General features: G+C 38.8%; 1 protein-coding gene and 1 long non-coding RNA gene across 7 annotated transcripts; one reads left to right on the plus strand and one right to left on the minus strand.

Moving 5' to 3' along the window:
* Positions 1 to 456: 456 nt before the first annotated feature.
* Positions 457 to 1488, minus strand: LOC137787988 (uncharacterized). Its single transcript, XR_011077702.1, has 3 exons — positions 1315 to 1488; positions 1131 to 1218; positions 457 to 626 (listed from the first exon to the last, which is right to left on the minus strand). It is a non-coding gene; the product is annotated as an uncharacterized lncRNA (long non-coding RNA).
* On the plus strand, positions 1165 to 24874 carry letm1 (leucine zipper-EF-hand containing transmembrane protein 1). 6 transcript variants are annotated; one of them, XM_068580774.1, is made up of 15 exons: positions 1165 to 1532; positions 5640 to 5697; positions 6320 to 6791; positions 10194 to 10337; positions 10972 to 11109; positions 11286 to 11489; positions 11571 to 11690; positions 12163 to 12294; positions 12888 to 13046; positions 13305 to 13403; positions 13898 to 13921; positions 14978 to 15112; positions 15208 to 15401; positions 17117 to 17273; positions 18169 to 24874. In XM_068580774.1, exons 1-15 carry the CDS (start codon positions 1448 to 1450, stop codon positions 18319 to 18321), a joined length of 2274 nt encoding a protein of 757 aa, XP_068436875.1. In that variant the 5' UTR covers positions 1165 to 1447; the 3' UTR covers positions 18322 to 24874. The 6 variants fall into 6 exon arrangements, with proteins under 6 accessions (XP_068436875.1, XP_068436877.1, XP_068436876.1 ...); XM_068580776.1 differs by having other exon boundaries at positions 17135 to 17273; XM_068580775.1 differs by having other exon boundaries at positions 1165 to 1526.

A 24874-nucleotide genomic window follows, 5' to 3' on the forward strand; every position in this document is an offset into this window, starting at 1 on the left:
TATCTACACAATAATCGTGTTTGTATATTTCAAATTCTGGTTGTTTTCCTTTGAGGATGTGGTGACACTGGTCATTTTAACGAGAGGCCCAATGTGAGTTAAGGTCCTATAGTTTTCATTTTAACTTGAAAATCAGTATCAGCATTGATCCAAAGTCATTTAAATGTGCATATCTCAGTGAAGTACAGTAAATTCAAGCTGCAGCGCCACCAGAGGAAACTAAGGGACGTGGAACCAGAAACTAATTAAAATAATTCATGCCACTTCCTGAACACGTTACGGTTTCAAAATAAAAGCCACAATCCCTGATACAATATTATTCTGAATGATGAAAAACTGTGTTGGAGACCCATTTTTTATTGATAATGCTTTTATCTATGGATGGGAATTTCAAGCATTATTATGCTTCCCGCTTACATTGTTACACATTCACAGTTGAAAGCTGCCTCTAGCAACCACAATGCTTTTTTTGTTTTGATCACAGTCTGTCATGTTGACAGGTGGCCGCTGAGGAGGTCCACCGGCTCAGCAGGGCTTCAGGGGCTTCTTCAGTTGTGGTAATGAGTGAGGAGCACATTTCACACACCCTGCTGGTTTGGGGATCATACACATATGCAAGACCAGTCCTGAAGGAATATGTGAAAAAAATGCAAAAAGGAAACAGACAAAAACCCTTATCTTGTTATGTTCACAGTATTTGGTTTCGTTTGCTCTTACTGTACCAATTGTCAAGTCTATTGATGCATTTTACCCCCTAACCCAACATGATGTTTGCTGGAGCAATAACTGGATGGAAGATTAATTACATCAATCAAGCTTATATGGATTTGTTTCTATAGAAATGTTGCATGTTAATGTGTTTTTGTATCAATAAAGCTCCTGAATTTGTAGGATATTGGATCAGGCAAAAACAGACATTCCTGTATCTTTACTTTATCCATTGACAGTTTCCCAAAAATAATTTTAGAAGATTCACAGCATCACAAAATAAAGCAATGTTGTAATTGGATTTGATATTAGGTCCCAAATGAATTTCATTGAAAACAAAAAATAGACATATTTGCGTTAAACCACCACATTGCAACACCCTCCACCACTCAGAAACACCGGCTTTTGTTTTATAAACGTACCGGATGTTGCTCCTCACTATACGCTCACGAGGCACGAGCTGCTTAACAAACACCAGCTTGACGTCACTTGGGAGCCCGGTCAGGTTTGCTGTCAACGACGTAGAAGGGAAGGGCATAACATGGAGATACATTTCCCGATATATAGTTATACATGCGTCGTAGCTTCTTAAAAGTACATACGGACTTTTTCAGGGGGGTATTTTCTATGTTCCAGGTCCGCAGCTCATTTTGTTTTCGACATCTTGAACTAACTAGCTGACCCGGCTAGCTAGCGTGTAACTAGTTAACTGTTAAAAAAGGTAACTCCAAACTGCCTCATGGCGTTAATCCTGTTTACGAGGTCTCGGGCACCTCTAATGAAAACCTCCAGGTCGTTGAAGAACGAATTCAGGAAAAGTAAAGGTAAGGCTTCTATGTTCGTTTGTTACTTTCCAGTTCACTTACATGTGTATTATGTCTTTAGAGCCAAGACGTAATTAACGTAATCACATTAGCACACAGAGGAGTCGTGTGTTTAACGTAGGACTGAGGCAGATGGGCCCTGTTTCGGTTTTCAGGGAAAATGGTGGGGTACCCAAGGTAACAGGATAACTAAGCATCACATATTAATGTTTTTAAACCGTCTGCCATTCATTATTTTACGCTACACGTCTTTGCATAACGTCTGTGTTTCACTGAATGTTTAGCGTTATCACCTCTGTGCTCAAGGCCTAGGCCTAGAGGTTGTTTTTTTTGGCGAGAATTAAAAAGAAGGGTAGAAGACACGATTTGGGATTCAGGTTATTTGAGGACAACGTCTGTTCATCTGCGGGCGAGCGCCCCCTTCCTTTCACTGCAGTCTGTGATGACGCTCGTCGTCATCGTCGTTGTTGTGCCCCTGTCTGTTTGTTCAGCATCCGCGAGATACCCGGATGTAAAGCAAGATGGCTTTATTATTGTTACTTGTTTTGATATGTGAAGCACAGTTTGATCTTGGTCGTCTATTTATTGTCGATGCGTGGACAAGGCTGGGAAATGTCGCAAATGCGGAGTCCAGTGGGGATGTTGTGGGTTTATGATGCATATCACGCCTCACCATTTAGATTATGCTGTAACATGTTAGAGTTATAAGACCACACAGAGAGAGAACATTAATGTCAAACAAAAGGGGACAGAGGCTTTGTGTTTTATCTGGCACCAAGTGACTAATTGTGCTACCTTTTGTTGTGGTATCTGAGCTCAAAGTATTTAACAAATGTAAAAACGCTTTCTTTGTCTGACCAATAGCTAAAATAAACACAAAGTAGGCTATTCATTTGGAGAAGAGAGCATTATATGTCTGTGGGACTAATCAGCTTTTTTTTTTTTTTAAATCAAAAGGAGTATTTTTTTATGAAGAACACTGTTTATACCACGGTAGCTGTCTTCTCACTGTTTCTGGGTGGATAAATGCATTGTCGAGGGAAAAAAAGCTGTTAAATACGGAGCAATCATTTTTGCATTTGTGCGGCATCTTCATTTGTCAGATATTTTTTACCCACTGACAGACACACCTGTATGACCTTTATATCCATTAATTGTTTGCCAATAACATTTTCATAAAATTACAGAATACTGCATAGTTTATAAAGGATTCACTCACTCTGAAGTCTAATATATTACTATTATACACCACTGACCACTGGCTAAAACACTCAACGACCATTTTATTTGTGTTCTCATCTTTGTAGAGAAATGCTTTCATTTTGATGCTCACTTATCTCATTGAATGTTACCTATTGAATAACTGAAGTTCTATGTCTCCTTGCATGTTTTAGATAGATAGATATGTACTTTATTAATCCCCAAGGGGGATTTTTTTTGTCAGAGTAGCGTCCCACACTTACAGACATCAACATCAATTAATGGAATAAACTAAACACACAAGATAAGTAATAAAAGAAGAGCAGGGACGGCAGATGTATACAGAATAAAAAATAGAAATAGAAAATATGTATATATATATATATATATATATATATATATATATATATATATATATATATATATATATAACTATAGTCCACATATATATATATATATATACATACACATATATATATATTTTATATATATTTACACATATACATATACACACATACATACACATATATATACATACATACACACATATATATATATATATATATATATATATATATATACATATATATATATATATATATATATATATATATATATATGTGTATATATATATATATATATACACACATACATTTATACACACATACATACAAACACATACACAGACAAATGAAATGTGTATATATACAGAGTGTATTCAGATATGAAATAAGATGTAACAGAAATTAAATTAAAATTCAGTGCATTCAAGAGATTAAATAAAATGTGAACGTAAATTAAGTAAAATGTAAACAGAAGATACTACTGTGTGTGTGTGTGTCTAAGTGAGTGGACAAGCCACATAATGAATAGTTTATGTCTGCATGTCTCTAGTTGGTATATTAAATCTGTGCTTATAAATAGACGAGACGGTCATAAAGGCAGTTTGTCTATCTGCACTGGCCGAACTGACGCTGAGCTCTTGGCTTTAGGCCTAGCTAGCCTATCAGACAAATTGTGGCGCTTCCACAACGAAAGGTCAGTGCCTCTTTTAACTCCACCTGAGACCGGCTAATCTTAACCAATTCTGCTGCCATGTCTGTGATGACCTAAGGGCCATTACATGCCGACCAACGGGCTTCAAGGTCCTGCATTGACTGTTGAACATTGACCAGTATGCAGTCTCGACATAGCAGATTTGTATCAGAGAAGTGAAGGCTGCAAGGTCAGATGTAGTAAAGATTGTAGGATTATCTGACAGAGCCTTAATAAACAACTGAGGAAACAATTACACATGCACTGGTGTAAGTGTCCTTTTAGTGGCTTTGTCCAATATGAAGCAGTGCATTTCTTATTTGAAGCGTTTACTCTTTCTATGTGATTTCCCCAGCTGATCAGTCTCATTTGAGCACCGCTTACACACTAGTGTGACTGAGAGGGTTGACCCAGTAACATATTATTTTATGGCAACTGTGAAAGAAGGCGCTCGATATTTGAGAGCTCATTAAAGCTGCATTCTCAGAAAGTTGGGCATACGTCAAAACAAACCGCAGTCTGGACGTGGGCTTACCGACATACTGTCCAATACACACGCTTGTTTGAGTCTGTGTCGTTTTTATTTCCAAGCTATGGTTGGTTTTCAATTGAGCACTGGGAAAGTAAACATATAAGACCATATGAGCTCCTAATGACAAAAAAGCTACCAAATATGTATATGGTTTTTAACTGTAGCTTCAAGTGTCTGGCGTCATGTTTTTATGACTTTGTCATCCTTAAAGTAAAATATAAAACTCTCCCAAAGTTTCTCCATTGTGATATCTCATAGTTGTGCAACCAGTATTACAAAATTATCTCCCTAGTGTGACAAATCTCAGACTGAAAGAGGAGCGAATGTGAAACCAAAACTGTAAAAACCCAAGAGGATCAGAGGCTGAGGTTGGTTTGCTAGTACAGCTCAGGTGGATGCTAGAGTGTTAGGTAATCTACTGTATTTCCAGCATTTTCTTTCTGTGCTACAGTAGGTGGCCTTTCAGCCACAAAGGTGACACTGTTCCAGTAAACTCTGTGTCCTCTGGCCCTACCAGCCACGGCCGTCCATGTTCAACCAGGCCTTGCTGGATTTACTCCAGCAGGCCATGTGAGAGCCACAGGGAGAGGCGTGGCTAGGCCATGTGCTCTGACGTGATTGGTCGGAAGTGTCTCACCACTCCGCCTTCAGTCTTCATGTGTGTCACCCTGACAGCCGGCCTGTGGGGTTTGGGAGCCTCGCTGTGGGCCTCACAGTGGGGGAATATCCTGGCCTCCAAGACAGATGAGCGGAAAGACATGAGCAGAAGAAAAACACATCATTTACTTTGGAGAGATCTACACAGATTGCATACACTACAACATGTTGTAAAATATATTAAGTTTAGCAAAGATAATCTTTGAATGTAGAAACAAACAAACATGTGACCACAAGAAAAAATAATAAATTACAAAGACTTGGAAGGAATTCTTTGAATATCTTGGATGATTAATGAATCCATCTCGTTCAAGCCACGTGCCTTACATGTACAGGTATTGCATTAGTGAGACCTGAGGCAAGATTGCGACAAACTTTTAGTTATACATTCCTAGAAACACTATCAGGACTGCCTTCACTACATATCATGTTAATGCATAACCAGATAAAGGCTCTGTGGGGTTTTGCTTGTTTCATACCTTAATATATCATAGTTGTATTAATGTTTCAGACCTGTCAGAAACGTATGGATAGCTACTGATTTTGCTTGTTTTCTCACCAACAGTGGTTGACAAAATCCCTGAGTATGCCCTGTGTGTGTTTGTGTCCCCCGTGTGTCTAATGGCTGATTATCAGAACACAGCTGCTCATGCTTGTTTGTTTGTTCTCTCTTCCTTTTTTAGGAAGGGTACAAGATGGAGCCTGTTTCAACTGCACAGCTCTCCGACTCTCCAGTCAAACGTAAGCCTATGTTACGTTAAGCTTTAAGCCCCACATATGCAAAGGTTTCTTCAGTGTCTATATTTCCTTCAAACATGTGAAAAAAACCTTTATTGTATGAAGACGTAAGACTTTATAAAGTATGCAGTACAATATAACAATTACTTTAGTTTTAGAGGTCTTTAAAACTTGAAAAAAAGTCTTTTGCTTATTCCAATTCGGATTTGCCTTGTGTTTCGTCACCTCATACACATTTACTTTAATAAAACATCATTTTATAGATTTCGCTTTTAAAGCGTTGTGATTTCTGCTGTTTCAATGTTTAAAAACAAAAAGTACAAGCCCAATTCTCACATTGGCCTTTTCTGCACACATTTAACTTAACTTGCAGACATGCAGACATGCTTCTTTCATAATTTTGAGGTAGTAATATGTTTTTTTTTCTTATATCTATTTCACCAAAATGTATTCAACAGAATTTTGTTAATCAATATCCAGCTATCCAAATTGTTTTTATTCTGTGCAGCAAAGACTTAAACTCTAAATGCTCCTTAAATAAAACATAGCAATACCGTGTTATTTTGAGGGTTTTTTGATACTGTATTTCAATAAACTGTATTTTAATGTTTTATTTTCCTCTCAGACGTTTTGTCCAGGTGTCTTCACTTGGTTCATCCGTCCCTTCACCAGATGGATATGTGGGATCCTTCCAGAGCCCGGACTCACAGCGCCTCTACTGTGCTTTTGTGTTGGGGGCCTCGTCTTCGGCGTACCCCGCACTCACAACGGGGACCCACTGGACGATATCACGACCGCAGGACATCCCTGGTGTCCGTTGGATACACACCTCCAGGAGGAGGTGGGACGACTCTAAGGTGGAGAAGTCGCTGCGTTCATTAAAGGACAAGAAGAAGAAGCTGGAGGAAGGGGGGCCGGTGTACAGCCCGACGCCGGATGCAGTGACTGTTAGAAGGTCAGTCCGACAGTGGGTCGTAGATGAGGTCAAGCACTACTACCACGGCTTCAGGCTGCTGTGGATTGATACCACCATTGCGGGGCGAATGCTGTGGACGGTGTTGAACGGACACCCGCTGTCCCGCCGCGAGAGGAGACAGGTGAGGTCACTAGGTGAAGAAGTATAGCTCTCCTGTTGTCATGAAAGGCTTTCTCTGAAGAGCAACAATATGTTCAAATTATGGTTTTACTTATGCATCTATTTAATAAGGACAAGCTTTCCCCACATTTATACAACCATTACAAAATAACATTGTCCTACAATTGGATTGTGAGCACTTTTGCATGGTTTTTGTCTCCAAATAAGTTGGCTAAAAAGATTTGGAAAAAGAAAGCTAAAGATGGCACTTTCAAGCATTTTATGTAGCTAATGTTAGCATAACCAGCTAACTAGCTGCAATTTGTTGTTATGTCACAAATTGCATGTTGCTGGTTATAAAGGAGAAGCCTGCTATTGTCTACTTCTGTTTAAAATCAAGGGTCCATTTTTTGGGAAATAACTAAGAATTTAAAGGGGAGAACGCGTCATGTGTGACGTTTGGGATTGGAAAGCTTGACAAATGTAGCTACTATAACTAAGGAGGGTCGGGGCTGAGCAAACTTAAATGACTGGTACTGGTTTGACCACGTCTGGTAGGAATACATACTGTAGTTTTCTAGTCCTTAGTCCTTTTAGCAGAAACCATTCAATGGTCTGTCCAATTACAGAAAATTTGAACATGAACAGAAGTAGGTAAACCTTGTGTTCAGTCAGAGTCTGACTCAGAGTTTATAGAGTGGATGCCCTGCAGGAGTTTAGAGATCACAGATGACTGTGCATGGCTTAAGTCTGAGCGTCTGAGACACCTTGTTCTGTAATGTTTAATCCACAGCTTCTCATACTTACTGGGATCAATTATAGAAACTGGCGGGACACTTAGTGTTTGCTGGACAGGCGCTCAGCAGATTGTGTTGCCTGATTTAAAGCTCTTCAGGAAAAAGCTACGATTGAGTCGATAACTCCTCAATCGAAAGGGACACAATTTGCCACCTTTTTTTGTTGATGTCCAATCAGTGTTGCCGGTGGATGTAGTTGATAAATGTCTTAATGATTGAGCCAAAAAGCTGAGATCACTGCTGCAAAATGAGGCCCAGCTCCATAAGCAGGACAACACTGCTTGTTCGGTCGCTATCGCACAGCGAGGAAGTTTAAATGTCTTCTTAAGATGTGACGAAATGTCATGTTTGTTCCTCCTGCAGTCTAACGCTCAAAATGTGTTTGCATTGAGGCCCAGTGTGTCTCTGCAGTAGTCGGATGCAGTTGCTGGCACTGGTGTCATTGCAGGGAGAATGAGCAGGTCAGCTCAGGACACACTTATTGATGCCATGAGTCAATAGCACAAGATGGTACAGACTCAGTGGAAAACATTAGCAGTGCTGCTGCACAACTGCTTTTGTTGTTTAATTAACTAAATGGAGTTAAAACAACAACAAAACACTCTTTAAATGATGGTGGTTTATCTGCCAAAGTGACTGACAGAAGTTATTCTTGGAAAGTGCTCTATAATATTCACACTGACTATCTTGACAATGGTGTTTTAGTGCCACATTTATATTCACATTTTATTTAATTATCTAGAGCCTCGAGAGAGCGTTTATGTATTAACCTTTACGTCTCCTTTAACATTTACCTGCTCAAGTGCTCTGAATGCGTATCGCTGACAGACATCAGCGCGGCGGTATGTTTACAATGTAGTTTCACTGGTGTTCTGATTAATGACAGTGATGACAGAGGGGGCCTCTCACGCCTTACAGAAGGAAGTTGCAGTACAACCAAGAGCTTTTTTAGTACATTTTCCTGTGACCTTCTTTCAGAAGAAGGTCACAGAATGTATATCACTAAAACGATATATATATATATATATATATATATATGTATATGTGTGTGTGTGTGTGTGTATATATATATATATATATATATATATATATATATATATATATATATATATATATATATATATATATATATATATATATATATATATATATATATATATATATATATATATATATATATATATATATATATATATATATATATATATATATATATATATATATATATATATATATATAAATATATATATATATATATATATATATATATATATATATATATATATATATATATATATATATATATATAAATATATATATATATATATATATATATATAAATATATAAATATATCTTGTTTTAGAGAAATTGAGAATGTGAATCCCCCTCAATCTGACAGATGCAACAATTTTATTTAATACAGTTTTAAATGAAATTGTGCACATGTACATCCAGTCACTTGACAATATCAGTATGTATCACAATTTGGAAATGTACACAAAACAACTTTTAAACATTACATCAGATAAAACTCTCCAAACATGAACAATAGAGGCTTAACTCCCCCCTTAAGTCACAGTTGGAAATGCGGCCTTACAGCAGTGCTAATAGCTGCTGGTCAGTGCTGATGATGATCACAGTCCCCCCTCTCATTAAATCCACAACACTGATCCATCTGCACCTTTTCAAATGCAGCTGACTCCCTCGGAGCGCAGGTCCCGAGTCCATCTACGCCCTATTCATCTAACCTGGAGTGCCTTTGCCTCTTTAATCTCCTCCTTTCATATTCACTCACAATATTCAGGCCTCCGTTTTAAGGCTTCTTGTATTTTAATCTGTCTCACCCCCTCGGTCCCCCTGTCCTCCTCCCTCCCTTGATGTGGAACTCTGGGAGATGATATACATGTCAATGGGGCTGTGGACAAAGGCCTTTTCACTCATGCTGGCCTAAATCCTTCACCCAACTGGTCCTGTGACATGCAGGTGGAAAGGGTGGAGAAAGAAGGGCTCGTGTTCTGGCCTTCTCCCCTCAGCGACATTTCTGTAGATGGCTGGTTGGGGATTGTGTCCCCGGTCTTTCGGTCAGAAAGCCATGGTTCGACAGCCGTACAATGAAGCAGACTAGTGTTTGCCTGGTACTTCTATACTCTGAGGATTGTTCAGGTTTTTTGTGCAGAACAAACGTGCTTCCTGTTGGCCCTTAAGAGGACAGTTTCTGAGCCTTGTGAGGCAGAATGTTCACTTTGGTCTACGGCTCCAGTGAAAAAACGCACCAGTGAATTAGGAGGTTTCTGTTGCCGTGGAGATGTATGGGGACGGGGTTAAAAGTGCTGACTGTTGAAACTCGAGGGATTGAGCAGAGCGATTGTACGGACAGACAAAGGAAGATGAGGTAAACATTTTTACACGGCGGCTTTTCCTCTCGCTGCTGCTCTCTGCTGGCGGCCGGGACGAACTTCAGCCTGGTGGGAAATGAATGGTGCTTGTTTTGAACACAAGCAGACCAACAGCATCAGTGTATAATTACCAACTACAGGTGTTCAAGATAACCACAGTTTTCACAAGTTCTCATTTTTAAGGAGTCCATTCTAATTCCAAGTTTTCTTTGCAATAATTCTCTCCCCAGTTCCTCAGAACGTGTGCCGACGTCTTCAGACTTCTTCCCTTCCTGGTGTTCATCATCGTCCCCTTCATGGAGTTCCTGCTCCCTGTAGCTCTGAAGCTCTTCCCCAACATGCTGCCGTCCACTTTCGAGACACAGTCGAAAAAGGTAATTGAAATATTTGGACTGAAGCTGTACGATGCATAAAATCAATGCGTCGTTTTTGTAACAGTTATAAGTTGTAGCCCAGTTTTGGTCCACATTGTAGACAATGTGGTCTGAGACGCAGTAGCTCAAATAAGGCTGCAAACTAATGATAATTTCCATCATCCATTTGTTCATTCAAATGTTTTTATTTAATAAAACAATAAAATAAAGATCTTTAGTTTACTATCATATAGGACAAAGAAAAGCATCTAATCCAGATATTTGAGAAGCTAAAACCAGAGAATGTTTTACACTATTCTTTAAAAAATGACGAAAGCCATTTATTGATTATCAAAATAGCAGCCTAACTCAACACTAGTATATTTTGTTGTTTCTAAATTGTAAGTCTTGGTAAAATCATTAATTGCATAGAATATATTCAGATTTGAATAATAAAATGTGATTTGAATTAATTTATATAACATATACATATAGACACATTGACCTCACATAAATTGTAAAACAATACTGTAATACTTCTATTAAAAGTAGATTATAGATGCATTTTACCACATAGTTAATCATATTCTTGTGAACAGAGTATTCAGCAATTTTTTTCAATAGTTCTCATGAAGAGTTATTTCTATTGTTTTAGGAGGAGAGGTTGAAAACGGAGCTAAGAGTCAAACTGGAGATGGCCAAGTTCTTGCAGGACACCATCGAGGAGATCGCTCTGCGGAACAAGGCGGCCCAGGGGAACGCCACGGAGGAGTTCTCCACCTTCTTCCAGAAGGTCAGTGTCATTGTTTTGCTGAGGCAGGGCCCCATGAAATGAGTGAAGACTGTGCTCAGTGCTGCCCTCAAGTGGTGGAAACAATAAAAGGCGTATTCTATACAGTAAAATCGTGTTTAAACCTATATCTTTGCATGAAAAGTTATAAGTCATACCTTTCTTCATCCCCTGTGTAGATCCGGGACTCCGGAGAACGTCCCAGTAACGAGCAGATCATCAGATTCTCCAAACTGTTCGAGGACGAGCTGACTCTGGACAACCTGACCCGCCCTCAGCTGGTGGCTCTCTGCCGTCTCCTGGAGCAGCAGTCCATCGGGACCAACAACTTCCTCCGCTTCCAGCTCATCATGAAGCTAAGGACCATTCGTGCAGATGACAAGGTATGAGCCTTGTCGTGAATTGTACATGTCTGACCTGATTTTAGAATGGAAGGTCACTCTGCGCTCTCTGTTGGTTCCCAGCTGATTGCAGAAGAAGGCGTGGAGAGTCTGAACGTGAACGAGGTGCAGGCGGCCTGTCGCGCCAGAGGGATGAGGTCTCTCGGAGTCACAGAAGATCGACTGAGAGAGCAACTCATCCAGGTAACCACAGCAAACAGAGATGGAGGATACTCTCAGTATTCAATCTTTGGCACACATGCATTCATGTTTCTTCAGTTACAGAACTTAAATGTTCTAGTCTTAAGATGTCTCATTCTTGTCCCCATTTTAGCATTTTTTCAGTGTGTTTTTTAAATCTCCACTGTTAAATATCATTAATGAAGTCTACATTTTCAAAACATTTTAATTTGGATTGCATTCACTCAAAACGTATAGGCTTTTGTAGACCAATGGAAAAGTAATGTGCACATGCAAAATTAAATCTAATCTATTTGTGGTCTGAGAAGAATCTGAAGCTAACAATATTTTTTTATATTCTCTTATTCACAAAGGTTATATAGACTCCCACAGTAAATTAATAGAAGTTTAAGGAGATTTGAAATGGTCTTATTGTTGTCCATGTTTGATCCCATACTTGTCATAACCTCTGTCCCGTTATCTTCGGCTCTTCTAGTGGCTGGAGCTTCATTTGAAACAGCAGATCCCCACCTCCTTGCTGCTGCTGTCTCGAGCCATGTTCCTCCCTGACACCCTTTCCCCCGCCGACCAGCTGAAGACCACACTGCAGACGCTGCCCGAGATGGTGGTATGTTAAAGGGATAGTCTGGATGTTTTTGAAGTGGGGTTGTATGAGGTACTCATCCATAGTTGGTTTATTAACTGAGATGGTGGTCGCCTCCACTTTGAGAAACAGGGCACTCTAGCAAGAGAGCAAACCGATGCACTTCTGTGGATATGTTTTAGATACCTAATAAAAACCTGTACGCTATATTCAAAATATTTTCACTGCCTTACCTTGCTGCCAGTCAGCCCTTTCCGACAGGTAACTGAAACTTTTACATCCATCTATGTTGTCTCCTCAAAGCCACATGACTCCATTGACAAAAACAGTCATTTGGGTAACTTCAGTGAATCTGAACTAACCCTTTTAAAACACCAAAGTCACACACTAACACAACCTAACTAATGGACCAGCAACTCCCGTGTTCTCCAAGGTAAAAAAAATCACTATATTTGTTAAAGGAGTCTTTGTTCAGAGCATCGATAGCGGCTTCAGTTCCCAGCAAGGTATGGCGGTCTATCTCAGCCGTGGGCATTTAAGGTTTCGTTTGTGGTTATGTTTATATTTTCTTTTTATGAAAAGATTATCCTTTAATGCTCTATTCTTCTCTTTCCCAGACAAAGGAGGCCCAGTTGATGGTGGCAGAGATGGAGCTCTCCAAAGTGGACAATAAGGCCAAGCTGGAGAACACGCTACGGGAGGAGGCGGCCATACGCCAGGACAACAAAGACAGGGAGATGGAGAGGTTGGCGGACGCTGCAGAGAAGGCTGCCAGGGTAACACTACAATGATACTTACTGAACAGCTTTTGATACTTGCAGGCAACAGATAGAGTACTGTGTAACCGCGTCTTGGTACGATTTCCCAGCCTGATAAACCCGTTCCCCACGCCAGCTCATGAGGTTTTCATTTGTATAAACTTCAACTTAACCCATGCGGAGCCGCAACTATGTTATCCTACAGATTATAAACCGGATTTGTTCGACTTTCTTGACTTTTGTTTCATCATTTGACACTATTTCTGTCTTTTACAGGACGGTGAGTTGGAGTTGGAAGCAGAGCCAGTCAAAGCAGACATGGCTGCTCATTCAGAGACGCTGAGGGACACGGCACCTGTCGTAGAAGGGCTGAAGGTAATGTCTCCAAATGTGCTGTGTAGGACATCAGTAGGTTTGTGTCAAAGGTCTCAACGAGTAGGATTTGTCAATTATGTAAGCACGACATACAAAGTTAGCCTCTCCTCCCCGGCTCAACGAGGGTTTAGGGTGCAACCTTACATTCCCTCTGGTTTTGTAATGAGCTTTGTCCGTTGGCTTTTTGCCTCACTCACTTTTCTGTTTGCCATTTTTTTAGCTTCCTAAAAAAAAAAAGAAGATCCTACTCATTGTGCCTTTTTTTAAATGCTGCTTATAATTATTCACATTTAGCTGTAATTTGGACATTAAAGTTTCTGGTAAACTACAACCTCTGTCAACAATCCTTTTTTTTTTCTTCTTTTTTTTTTTACGTAACATTAATGTGTTCATTTTGAGTTTCTTGTTTACTGATTTATAACCAACACTGTCATCTATTTGTCGCTTGTTGCCACTTTTCCATTTGATCACGTCGGCGCCTTCTGCACCAACAGTGGCAGAGATTCCTGCGCTACCAGGTTAGGTTTGACGATGTCTCTCCTCCCAAAAGACCCTCACAGCTTCACCAGTTTATCCCCGCACGCACACTATCTGGTCTTTCTCTGAGCGGACCCCCCACCCCCTTCCCAGATGAGGGTGAAACAGTACTTGCATATGATTCTGGCATTTTTTGAAAAACTATTTCAGACTGCCATTTGATCAAAAGTTCAGCAGGAGTGAGCATGTTTAGTTACACAAGTAGCTCTAACTTTAATGTTGAGGTTTTACTAGCTGGGTAAGATGAATGTTGACAGAATTGAGGGCAAACCACAAATGCTGAAATTCAGCTTGTGGGTTGAAGAGCAGACAAGGTCAATTATAGCAAAGAGTCCAGACAAATCACAGTTTTAACATCAAATAATATTGTTATTATAACTAATTTTACTAAAATCTTATATTTTTGACCATTTAACCCTAAAATATAGGTTTGTATTTAGAAAAAATAAATAAAACAAATCTTGCGGACAAGTCATGGTCAACATTTACCAGCATGTCCTTGCTTATTATAGAAAATCCCTCTCATCTGTTGCTGTGAATAGGTTAAATAAATGCTAAATATGAATTGCAAATTCTGTTTGGACCACATCTATCAGGACTTCTCCTCCTCCTTTCCTTATCCATCCTTCCTGGCGATGTCACTGACCATGTTGAATGTTTCACCTCTCTAACTAATAGCTTTTATAGCTCCACAGAGTTCTCTTCATCCTGTGGTAGTGTGTTTGGCGGTTATGGGGAGTATCCCAGTGTCCTCTAGAGCTTCTCCTCTTCTACTCTTTTTGTGTGTTTAGGTTGGTCTCTTATTTGGGTTTGTATTAAATGCGGTACTTGTTTGGTTGATGGACTTTTTGACTTTGTATCAATTTTGTTTATCATTTGGTATCTGAAAAGTCGTATGTAAAGCAGTTTTAACTAAGGCTGCATCTAACAACATATTGTATGTTTTAAAAGGACATTTTAATAGAAGTTTTAATCCAGGTGGTAGATGTTGTTTCTGACATTTCGCTTTTAGCTTCAATCGTATGTTTGTGTTCCAGGGTGAGGAGATCACCAAAGAGGAGATCGACATGTTGAGTGATGCGTGCTCAAAGCTGAAGGACCAGAAGAGGCTGTTGACTCTGGAGAAAGAAGAGCTCGAAGAACTGAAGGACGATGTCCAGGAATACAACGAGGTGCCTGGCTAGTAGCAATTGCAGAGAGACAAGTGTTGTTTTGTTTTCTGTGACAAATTTCAATTGTGTTTTTTTTAATGTGCTGTGTTTTCTAGGATCTGGAGGAGATAAAGATGGAGCTTTCTAAGACCGGTCAAGAAAAGGCACTGCAGGAGTCAAAGGCGAGCCAGCGTCTGTCCAAGAGAGTGAACCGCATGATCGGCCGCATCGGCAAGATTATCGGGGAGCTGGAGAAGGACAAGGTTATTCTGGACTGCCAGGTGGACAGCGGAGCCACCCCACCTGTCGGGTAAGACCAGAATATGCTATTTTAACCCCCACGCTGCTGTCCGTAGTGGTTCAGAAGAGTAAATGAAGTCGTCTGAGTTGTTAATGTACATCTGGTTGCTGAAAACTGTTTACAGGTAATAGGTTTGAAATATTAGATATTTGTTATGTTGTCAACAAAATCTTTGAAAAAGATCAAAACAAACAATGTTAGTCCAGAGCCAGCAAGTTATTAATAATCTCACTCGGAAAGAAAATGAATGCCGTATTTCTCAAAATGTTGAACTTTGTCTTTAAGAAAAACAGCTTTGCTGTCTGCCATGGCTTTGCATTAAGTGTGTTTACCACAGAACTACGGTGTGTAGTCCTGCCTGAGGCGCTTCTGCTTCATAATTTCTTTTAAAAGGTTGACTTTCTTTAATCTTTTAATATAACATATAACTTTTTATTTAGAAGTTTTGATCAAAATTTTTTATTTATATGTCTTGTTTTTTGCAGTGATCTGTTTTATTTATACTGAACTTATACTATAATGTCACGATCATCATCCGCATTGACATCTTCATCATCATCACTTTCATTGTAAAATGGTGGTGAACGTAAAACAAGGGACAACAGGTTTCCTAGATAAAACAAAGATACAAAATATTTATACTGTCAGTTATAATGCCAGTTATTCGTTAACAAATATAAAAACAAATTCTAATTTATTACAATTTTTACAGATTGTTCTTTTTTAAATGTAGTGATGCCAAAAGGTAAGCTGAACTGTGGTAAACCGCCATTTGCTTGCTTGCTATATATATATGCTAACATTGCATTGTGGTTTTTCAAGCGTCAGCTGCTGAAAATTTAGCTGGAAAAGATCAACCAGCTGCCATTTTCTGCTCCCGACACCAGAAGTTCTCCACACTGGCTCTTGTGTTGCCACTTTAATAAACTGGTATTAATGTTCACATATTAATGTTCCTTCATGAAGGAAATCAGTTTGACTCCAAAAGATCAAACTCAAACTGCTCGATTTGATGAGAAAGTTTAGCTTAGCTTAGTTGTCAGAGATGTGTTTCCTCTACTGAGAATTAACAAATATTAGATTTAAAATTAAAATAAAACTACAGGACGATATTTTAATGCAAAAAAAAGGGCTCAATCGATTCTTTTTTGCTGCCATTTCTGAGTATTGAACCATATTTACCTGCTTTAAAAACTAATAATCTAAAATCATCTATTAATTAATGATGCACCGGTTTAACTTTTGGTGTCTGCCGATACCGAGTACCGATTTTAAATACCAGCGCTCCATCAGTAAGCTGTATTCTCAATGTGTGGGAGAGACTGGGATCATCCTGTTATGAGTCGGGCAACGTCAGACCTGACTCACTATATACTAAACTATAACTTTGTAAAACACCTTTTAAAAAAATAAATAAGAGGAATTAAGTTTCTAGTATATTATTTTTCTAATATAAACACATCCGATTGTCCCATTATCGGCCCAGTATCGGCACCGGTGCGTCTCACTAATCATTTGAAGTATCATTTTCAGCATGAATTAACTTTCAGGCAGTTTTCACCTAAATTGTAGGCTTGAATGATTAGAAATGAATCTTGGACAAAATTAATACAAATCGGTTTGATTGGTGTGATCTGGGAACGTTGAAATGCAGCACGTTGACCTTCAAGATTTTTCCACCACATTGCCATTGCATTTTGTTACACACCGTTTCCTGTATGCAGTCTGTTCTACTCCTTCAGGGAGAACCTCATCAGCATCAGCGAGCTGATCAGCGTCATGCGGCAGATCCAGAACATTCCAGAGCACAAGCTGCAGAGCATCGCCGAGGCCCTCGACGACAACAAGGACGGCAAGATCGACATCGACGACGTCATCAAAGTATGTTGACGGGGAAAATATTTGTGTCGTGTTTGTCATGTTGTAGTTTCTTAAATTACTGGATAGATTTCTCTTTTTGATTTCTTTTTGGTTTCAAAGAGAAAAAGGTGTGTTATAAGTCAGTGTTGTGGTTTTCCATATAAATGGTAAATCGCGTCACTTCGATGACCACAACAAGCACAATTTGGTTTTAACACGTTGCCCATTTCTCGGTGCATGTTGAATTCATGTTAGAGTATTTATAGTAATTAAGATCAGTTATTACAGGCATGAAAATCCCTCACCTTTCGGCGAAATTCGCCATTTTGAAACCAAAATAGGTGACCTACGTGAATCGTGTAGATTCGATGAGTTTTTTGGGGGGGGGATGAGGGGTTATTCAGTGAACTGCGAAGAGATGCGCGAGTACATGGTAATATAATATTTTATATATCTTTAATTTAAGTTAATTTAAGTTAGTCCAATAATATCCTTCTCACCTTTTTCACCCCTGACCCGTTTTCATGCCTGTTATTAGCTATTGATTAGTCATAAGTTGATTGATTAAAAGGATTAATGTTATACTTAATTTAATGAAGTTGAACACTGAAGTTATTCTATTTAGAAACTTCTACTTCAAGTCAAAGGTATGTAAAAATCCTTGATGCCCATATGAACAATATTCATCACTCTGAAAACATACTTTTCTTTGTAAGCCTCTTACCCCATACAAATTATGTTTTATTTCTTTTAAGGTTAAAACAGTTTTGGTAATTTCACATGAGAGATTTAGTTGTTGGCTTTTTTGTTTACCATTCAAATCTGATCAAAAGGCAGCAGATTTCTTTAACATACAGCAATATTTAATATTTAAAAGGCTTTAATTAATTCCTCCTGTCCTGCATTATTCTCCCAGGTGGTGGAACTGATCGACAAGGAGGACATCGACATCTCCACCACTCAGGTGGCCGACATCATGGTGATGCTGCAAAAGGAGGAGAAGCTGATCGAGAAGGAAAAGGCCAAAGAGAAGGCTGAGAAGGAACAGGCAGTCACACACAACCGCTAACTCATTTTCCATAAAGACACATAGCATTGTAAACAAAAACAAAAAAATAGAGAGGGAGGGGAACAGCTGCCTTCTCTAGACATAATTTCACCATAAATTTGAGCTCCAAAAAAAGTAATTGTGATAAAATTTGGAAAAAAAGGCACATTGCCTTTCAAAAAAAAGCACACAATCAAACAGAAACTAAAATTGCCATCATGTTAAAACTCTTCCGCACTGTTTGTGTATTATATGCTGATATTTGGTTTTGTGTAATTTTACTCAATTTATTGACAGAGGGAACAAAATGACATGAAGCAATGGTTGTTCTCCAAACTTGAAAGATGGCAAATTGATCAGAAAAAATATGTTTGGAAAAATACATATGAGGAGAATGATTGTTTGAAGCTTGAGGTGAAGCGCCTTGCCTTTCATTTCATTCATGTCATCATCACAGAGAAATGAGAGATCATTTCTGGACTTTGCACAGTGAAAATCATCATCATTACCATCAGCACAAAGTTTATTTTCCCTTTTTTGATTTTGTTTATTCATCATACTCCCACATTGTAACATAACCTGTTGTTTTTTTCTGATTTGTACTCGAACAGGGTAGCTTATTGCGCGCTAAAGGAGGATAGAACGGTGGCTGCAACCAAATATATAATGGCACACAACATAGAAGTTCTTTCAAAAACCTCTAATTATATGAGTCTATTCTAACAATCCGTAAAAAAATAATAATTCATAGTTTTACAGTCATTATTAGCATGCAAACCCAAGTAAATGGAGGATTCATGCTGTTATAGCGTTTGTCCAAAAAAGCCAAGAACTGAAGTTAGCAACATTTATATCAAAATGACTACTGTAATTTATTTTAATTTTGTTCTTGTAGCGTAATTGTCTTTTGTGTCACATTGTAGCACATATCTTCAAATATATTCCTGTTGCGGTCAATAGATTTCTGTAATATGCCAAAGTTGCACTGTGGCACATTTAATAACAGCTTCTGATTGTTCCTCAAAGCAACAAACAAACAAACAAACCAGTTCAGACTGAATGTGAGGAGCATAATCAAGGCGGGGCACCAAAGCAGCCCACCAATCAATAACCAATCAGTTGTAGTTAGAGTTAGATCTTTTTTTTTTACTAGTTTCTGTTTCAGAAAGTATCCAGATGTTGAGGGTGAAAGTGGCTTTTTGGGGACGTTAATAGTTTATTTTGTGCACAAGAGTAACACAATAACCTTTTTTGTAATCTTGACCTCCATAGTTTTTAATGCAAAGTGGCCTTATAGATATTATGATCATACACCGATATTATTGATCATATACTGTTGTGTATTTATTTTTGAGTATTATAAAGAGATGGTGGGGATCTGATATTCTTTTCACTGAGGATTTCCTTTGATGTAATCCTTTTCTTTTTTTTTGCGGTTCATTCAGTCGTAGATCAGGTGGTTTGAGGCGCGTACGGAGTCCTCGGTGCGTTTGTTGTTATTTGCACTGTGGCGATGAACATGCGTGGGTTGTAAACACCGACGGAGTGATTTCAGTTGATATTCCAGTCAACTGCTGACCTTCACGCTCACCTCGCTGTCTGTTGGCGTTCATTCGACTGGTTTCCCACTGCAAGCAGCTCGGCCAGCGCGTCCTTGACTGGACATTCCAGTTAAGGCGGCGACGGATGTTTATTTTCATTTGATTTGATTTGTTCTGTTTAGTTAATGAATAAAATTTGAAAAGAAAGAAAGATGGCCATCACAAATATCTATATATCAAAATATTTAATTTCAACCACTATCCTGCCAAAATAATAATCCGAAAATCACTTTTCCGTATATGTTTTTATTACAGATAAAACATACAACCTTTTAACACAAACAACAACAAAAAAATCTTATATCTTATCTTATAATACATTTTGTAAAGCATTGTAAAGCACAAGTCTCTTCTCCATAAATAAAAAATATAGTTTTGATAAATAGAAAAGAGTCTGTTCTTTCTTAATTCTTGTATTTTTTTCTTTTTATCAGGGATTTTAATTTCTAGAGCATCAAAACCAGCTGGAAAGCTTTTTCAAGCCACATATATCTACAATATTCACGTTTATCCCGATAACGTCCCACGACCAACGTATCGTTAATCCTTTAACGTGATCTTTTCAAGTCATTTGTTTGTTTGTTGATATTTGTAATGTGATAATTAAATTACTACCTAATCAAGTCATTTATATGAAAATGATTAAACATAAATTGACCACTCTTGTAAGGCATATCTGATCACATGTTTGTTTTTTTATGAATCCCATGCTCATGTTGCTTGCAGTGTGAACTCCTAGTAAAGGGTCGATCCGTCTTCTTTGTGGTCCTTTTGTTTCTCTCCACGGTAACCAGAGAGGAGCTCAGGTGGAAGACAAAGCGGTGCTTGAGATAACGCCGAGTGGACGACGCTCCGTTTAATCCGTTCCTGGAATCCGGATGATTAAGAGCACCCGTCCCAGTCCAGGAACCGGCGCTGCCTGGACTGGGACCAGTCAGACTGATGGGCGCTGGGTAAACACTCGCCCCATACATGGGCCAAAGCCAGCGCCGCTGGAGGGTTGTGTTTAGGTTGGAGTCGGTCCGGCGGGACATGGCATGCTCTCGGACGCATGAATCAGCCGGCGGTGTAAACACGTCACGGCTGCGTTGTGACAACTTCTCGATTACACTTGGCAGGGGAGGTGTGACGGGTCGGGCGGAGGGCAGCGCTGTGTACGTCAGCAGCACTGCCACTGTTTCTAGGCACGAAGGGGGTCAAAGGTCAGATGCGCGGGGGCTGCATGACAACCTTAATCTTAAATTAGTCTGTAACGTGAGAAAAATTGCTGTTCACAACCTGTCAGCACCAGAGCCAGCGCCTTTTAAAACCTTTGTTTTTATCAAACTAACAGTCGAAAACCTGTTAAATAAAACCTCAAATTTAAAAGACAAGCATTTGATTACTGATCAAAATTGATTTATTTTCTGTTTTTCTTACGCAGTACAATTTGTGAGCGTCGTCAAAGCGCGCGTTTTGTATGGCGAAGTACAAAAACAGTACTATGGTATTGGTTATTTACAGGAAATTGATTTTAAAGTAATTAAAGATATATTGATGATCAGAGGTTTTATAATCTCCCTCTCTTTGTGCTGTCACTTTATGTTCTGGTGTATATTCTGGTGTCAGGAATTTATTTCATGCATACAGTCAGTGATATGTCATATTTCCCACATGCTACTAGGATGCGTTGATGACATGCATTCAAGAAATCCTGGAGAAAAAAAAAATTGATTAGAAATTATAAAGGAGCCCTGATATGAGTATTATCCGAATGCCCCGAGCTAATCACTGAACACGGACGCACAACCACCAAAAACCTCCAAAGGAAGCCGTCTGCGCGGTGGTGTTGTGGTTGTGTCGTCTTGGGCTGCAGCGAGAGGAGCGGAGGTCGCCGCCGGCAGCAGTGTTGCACTGTGTTTAATTACCTAAGGAAGGAGGAGAGGAGGGAAAAAGTCGGCAGCAGATGGAGTTTTGTCAGCAAGCTTAAATTAATGACTTCAATATGAGGTTTTCAGCTCGTTAGAAGAAGAAATGTCTGATTTAGTTTAACTTTTTTTAAGCTGGTTGGCGATTTTCTGTCCTCTGCTGAGTTTTGCCTCAATGTAAAATGCACTAGTGTGTGTGTGTGTGTGAGAGTGTGAGACAGAGAGTGTGCGAGAGAGAACGTGGGGTTTTCGGAAAGAAGAGTGTTGTGATCTTACGATACAAAACCGTCCTAAAAGATTCCTGCAGGGTGAGAGGAGACAAAGTTGTGGACCTCGTGTAGTAGAAGAACAAAAGTATTTAAAGCAATAAGTCAATCATGCATCTTTTCTTTCTTTTTTTTTCTTTCTTTTTTTTTTTTTTTTTTAGCTTTCCTCCCTTTTTGAGGCGGATCAAGAGAGTTTGAGTTTTTACTAAAGAGATGTCCTCGTGCAGCCAGCGAGAAACAAAGGGACGCTATAACTAAAAAGTGATGTGTGGATTCAGTTTTTCTTCCTGACATCAGGGTTAGTAGTTTATCGTTGTGCGAGACGTTTCCCACTCATTACCGGACGAATGCTACTGTTTCGCAGGATACAGAAGCATATGAGTTTACTCTGGGAGAGAACTGTTCAGTGGCAGAGAAAAAGGGCAGCTGGAGACTGAAAGCAAACATGATGAGGATTCTGTCGTTTTCTACATATAGAGGCCTAAAGGAGCAGCTCCGACCTTTTTTCAGGTCTGCGAAAACTGACTAATTTCATTTCAATAATAGTGCAGCCACCATCTTTTAATTACAGGAAACTTGCTTTTCTAAAACGATGTGTTCAGGCAGAAACTCTGCTTCTTTCTGTTGTCCTCCCGGGATATGCGCACTGCTATGCAACTGTCTGAAGAATTTAAAAGACAGATGCGCTTCACTTTCTGTCTGGACACACAGTGAAGAGTCACTTGAAAGCCTCATGTTGGGCCGCTGTGATACAAAGTTAACACAAATTTTTCAGCCGAACGCTTGAAAGGACAAGTAGAGATCCAGTGTTGCTCTTTTCAGCTTTTTAAAAGGAACTTCACAGCTGGAAATCTGGATACATCTCAGTTTGAAAGGTGAAACATGTTGCAGTATAACACCACTATGTTTATGCAAATACAATTTCAAAAATATAGTCATTGAATCATTATCAGATATAGCCTACTGCAGTTTTGTTTTGAGATAATTATGTTATTTATTTATTTATTTTTTGGTTTTTCATCCAAAAGATCTTTAAAAAATGACCGAATTGGACTTAATTCTAGTTTAACTTGACTCTGGAATGTATGAGAAGCATCAGTTTTCTTTTTTTTCTCCTCTTTTTTTAAACATGTTCATGTAAAGAAACATCATTTACTAAATGAAATCAGGAATGTTGAATAAATTATGGATGATCCTGGATTCTTTTCTTTTCGTCCTGTTTTTTCATCTCATCTTATACTTAACTCATCACTTCCACACAGCCTTTTTTAGATAGTGTGTGTGTGTGTGTGTGTCATCTCTCCTTCCACGCAGCCATTTTCTGTTACTCCTCACAGAGCTGCTGCAATGCAACCAGACTTTATTTTTGCAGCGACAATTTCATCGTCCATTTCAAAAGAGTTAAAACACCTTTAAAGTTTAATCTGTGTCTTAGGTAGTCATGTACCTGCAAATAATATTCAGTGTTTAGCACTGGATTTCAATGCAAAACATAACTTTAACTTCCTAACTAACAAATATTTTGGACCTTGTAGATTCTAAATATTTGCAAATCTAGTCTAATCCAACTCCTTTTGAGTGCTTTGTCCAGACAGAAAAATATTTTACGACATTGTATTTCAAATGTATTTTAAAGAGGCTCATTGATCGTATGACGTGTGACTTCAGGGACTTTTTGAGGTACGATATTTCCGATGAGGAGGTGAGATTACAGAGGGAGGAGAACAAAAAGAGAGACTTTTGAGAGGCTTCAAAAAGCTCAAACAGCAGATATTGTTGGGGCCTGAATCCCTTTTTATTTTTGAGATTTTGATGCCACGGATCAGAATTGTTATGTGCAGATGTGTGAGATAAAATGTGCACGGAAAAGGTTGGGAAATCAGAATTGTTCATCCTAAAACTCAATTTTCCTGCTGCTGCTGCAGACATAAAAGTGTTTTGAAACTATTTATTATTCGTTGCTATATTTGTAGGAACCGTTTAGAAGTTGAGATAAAATAAATGTACCATTTATTGCCCACTAAATATTCTGTAAATAGAAAGTAAGGAGGTATTGTTGGATACAAGATTGAGAAAGGAAAATTCTGAAGCGGTTTAGAAATTGAAAATGAAAATGTGTTGACAATCAGGGCTGTAAGGAATACAGGAAGCTGAGGTCATGAGTTTGAGGGCCTTTTGTCCCAGACATGAAGTGTAAATGATGTTGAGACAGGAAGGGAACATACTGGATTATTTCATGTATAAATTATTTCCCCTATAGGCTTAAAAAAAAAGTCTCTTTCTTCAAAATGACTTTTGTACACTACCAATTTAGATTTCTTGATGAAAATGTTAATGTACAAACAAAAAGTGGACACGTTTGCGCTTCACAAACAATGCGTTATGTCGTTTGTTTCCATTTCAGCGAACTTCCTACTTTTTTTCATCCCTTTTTCATCTCTTTCCCACATTCATATATCATAAATATAGCTGGAGGGAAGGGAGGCACGAGATAACCAGGACTGAGCAGAGTGTCAGACCCCGCTGCAGTAAAATGAGAGGTTTTCTAAAGGGACTCTGGTGCTCTGCAACACTACCGCCTTCGTCCACAGGGGGCGCCAGGCTCAACACAGAAATAAAGTTCCTCATAGTAGCTTTAAAAGGTTTTGCAGGTACGAAATGTTCGGAAGATTCAATAAATAATTGGCTTTTTGACGCTTATGTTGGTGGGTTAGAACATTTTTAAGTGTAATTTGTAGAAGTCTGATAGATATGGGCTCCAGATGAGATGTTTATATGAATAAAACTTACCAGAGATTTA

This window comes from Clinocottus analis, unplaced genomic scaffold, assembly GCF_023055335.1.
Source record: "Clinocottus analis isolate CAN_PGR_092001 unplaced genomic scaffold, fCliAna1.0.p SCAF_17, whole genome shotgun sequence".
In the NCBI taxonomy this organism is placed as follows: domain Eukaryota; kingdom Metazoa; phylum Chordata; class Actinopteri; order Perciformes; family Cottidae; genus Clinocottus; species Clinocottus analis.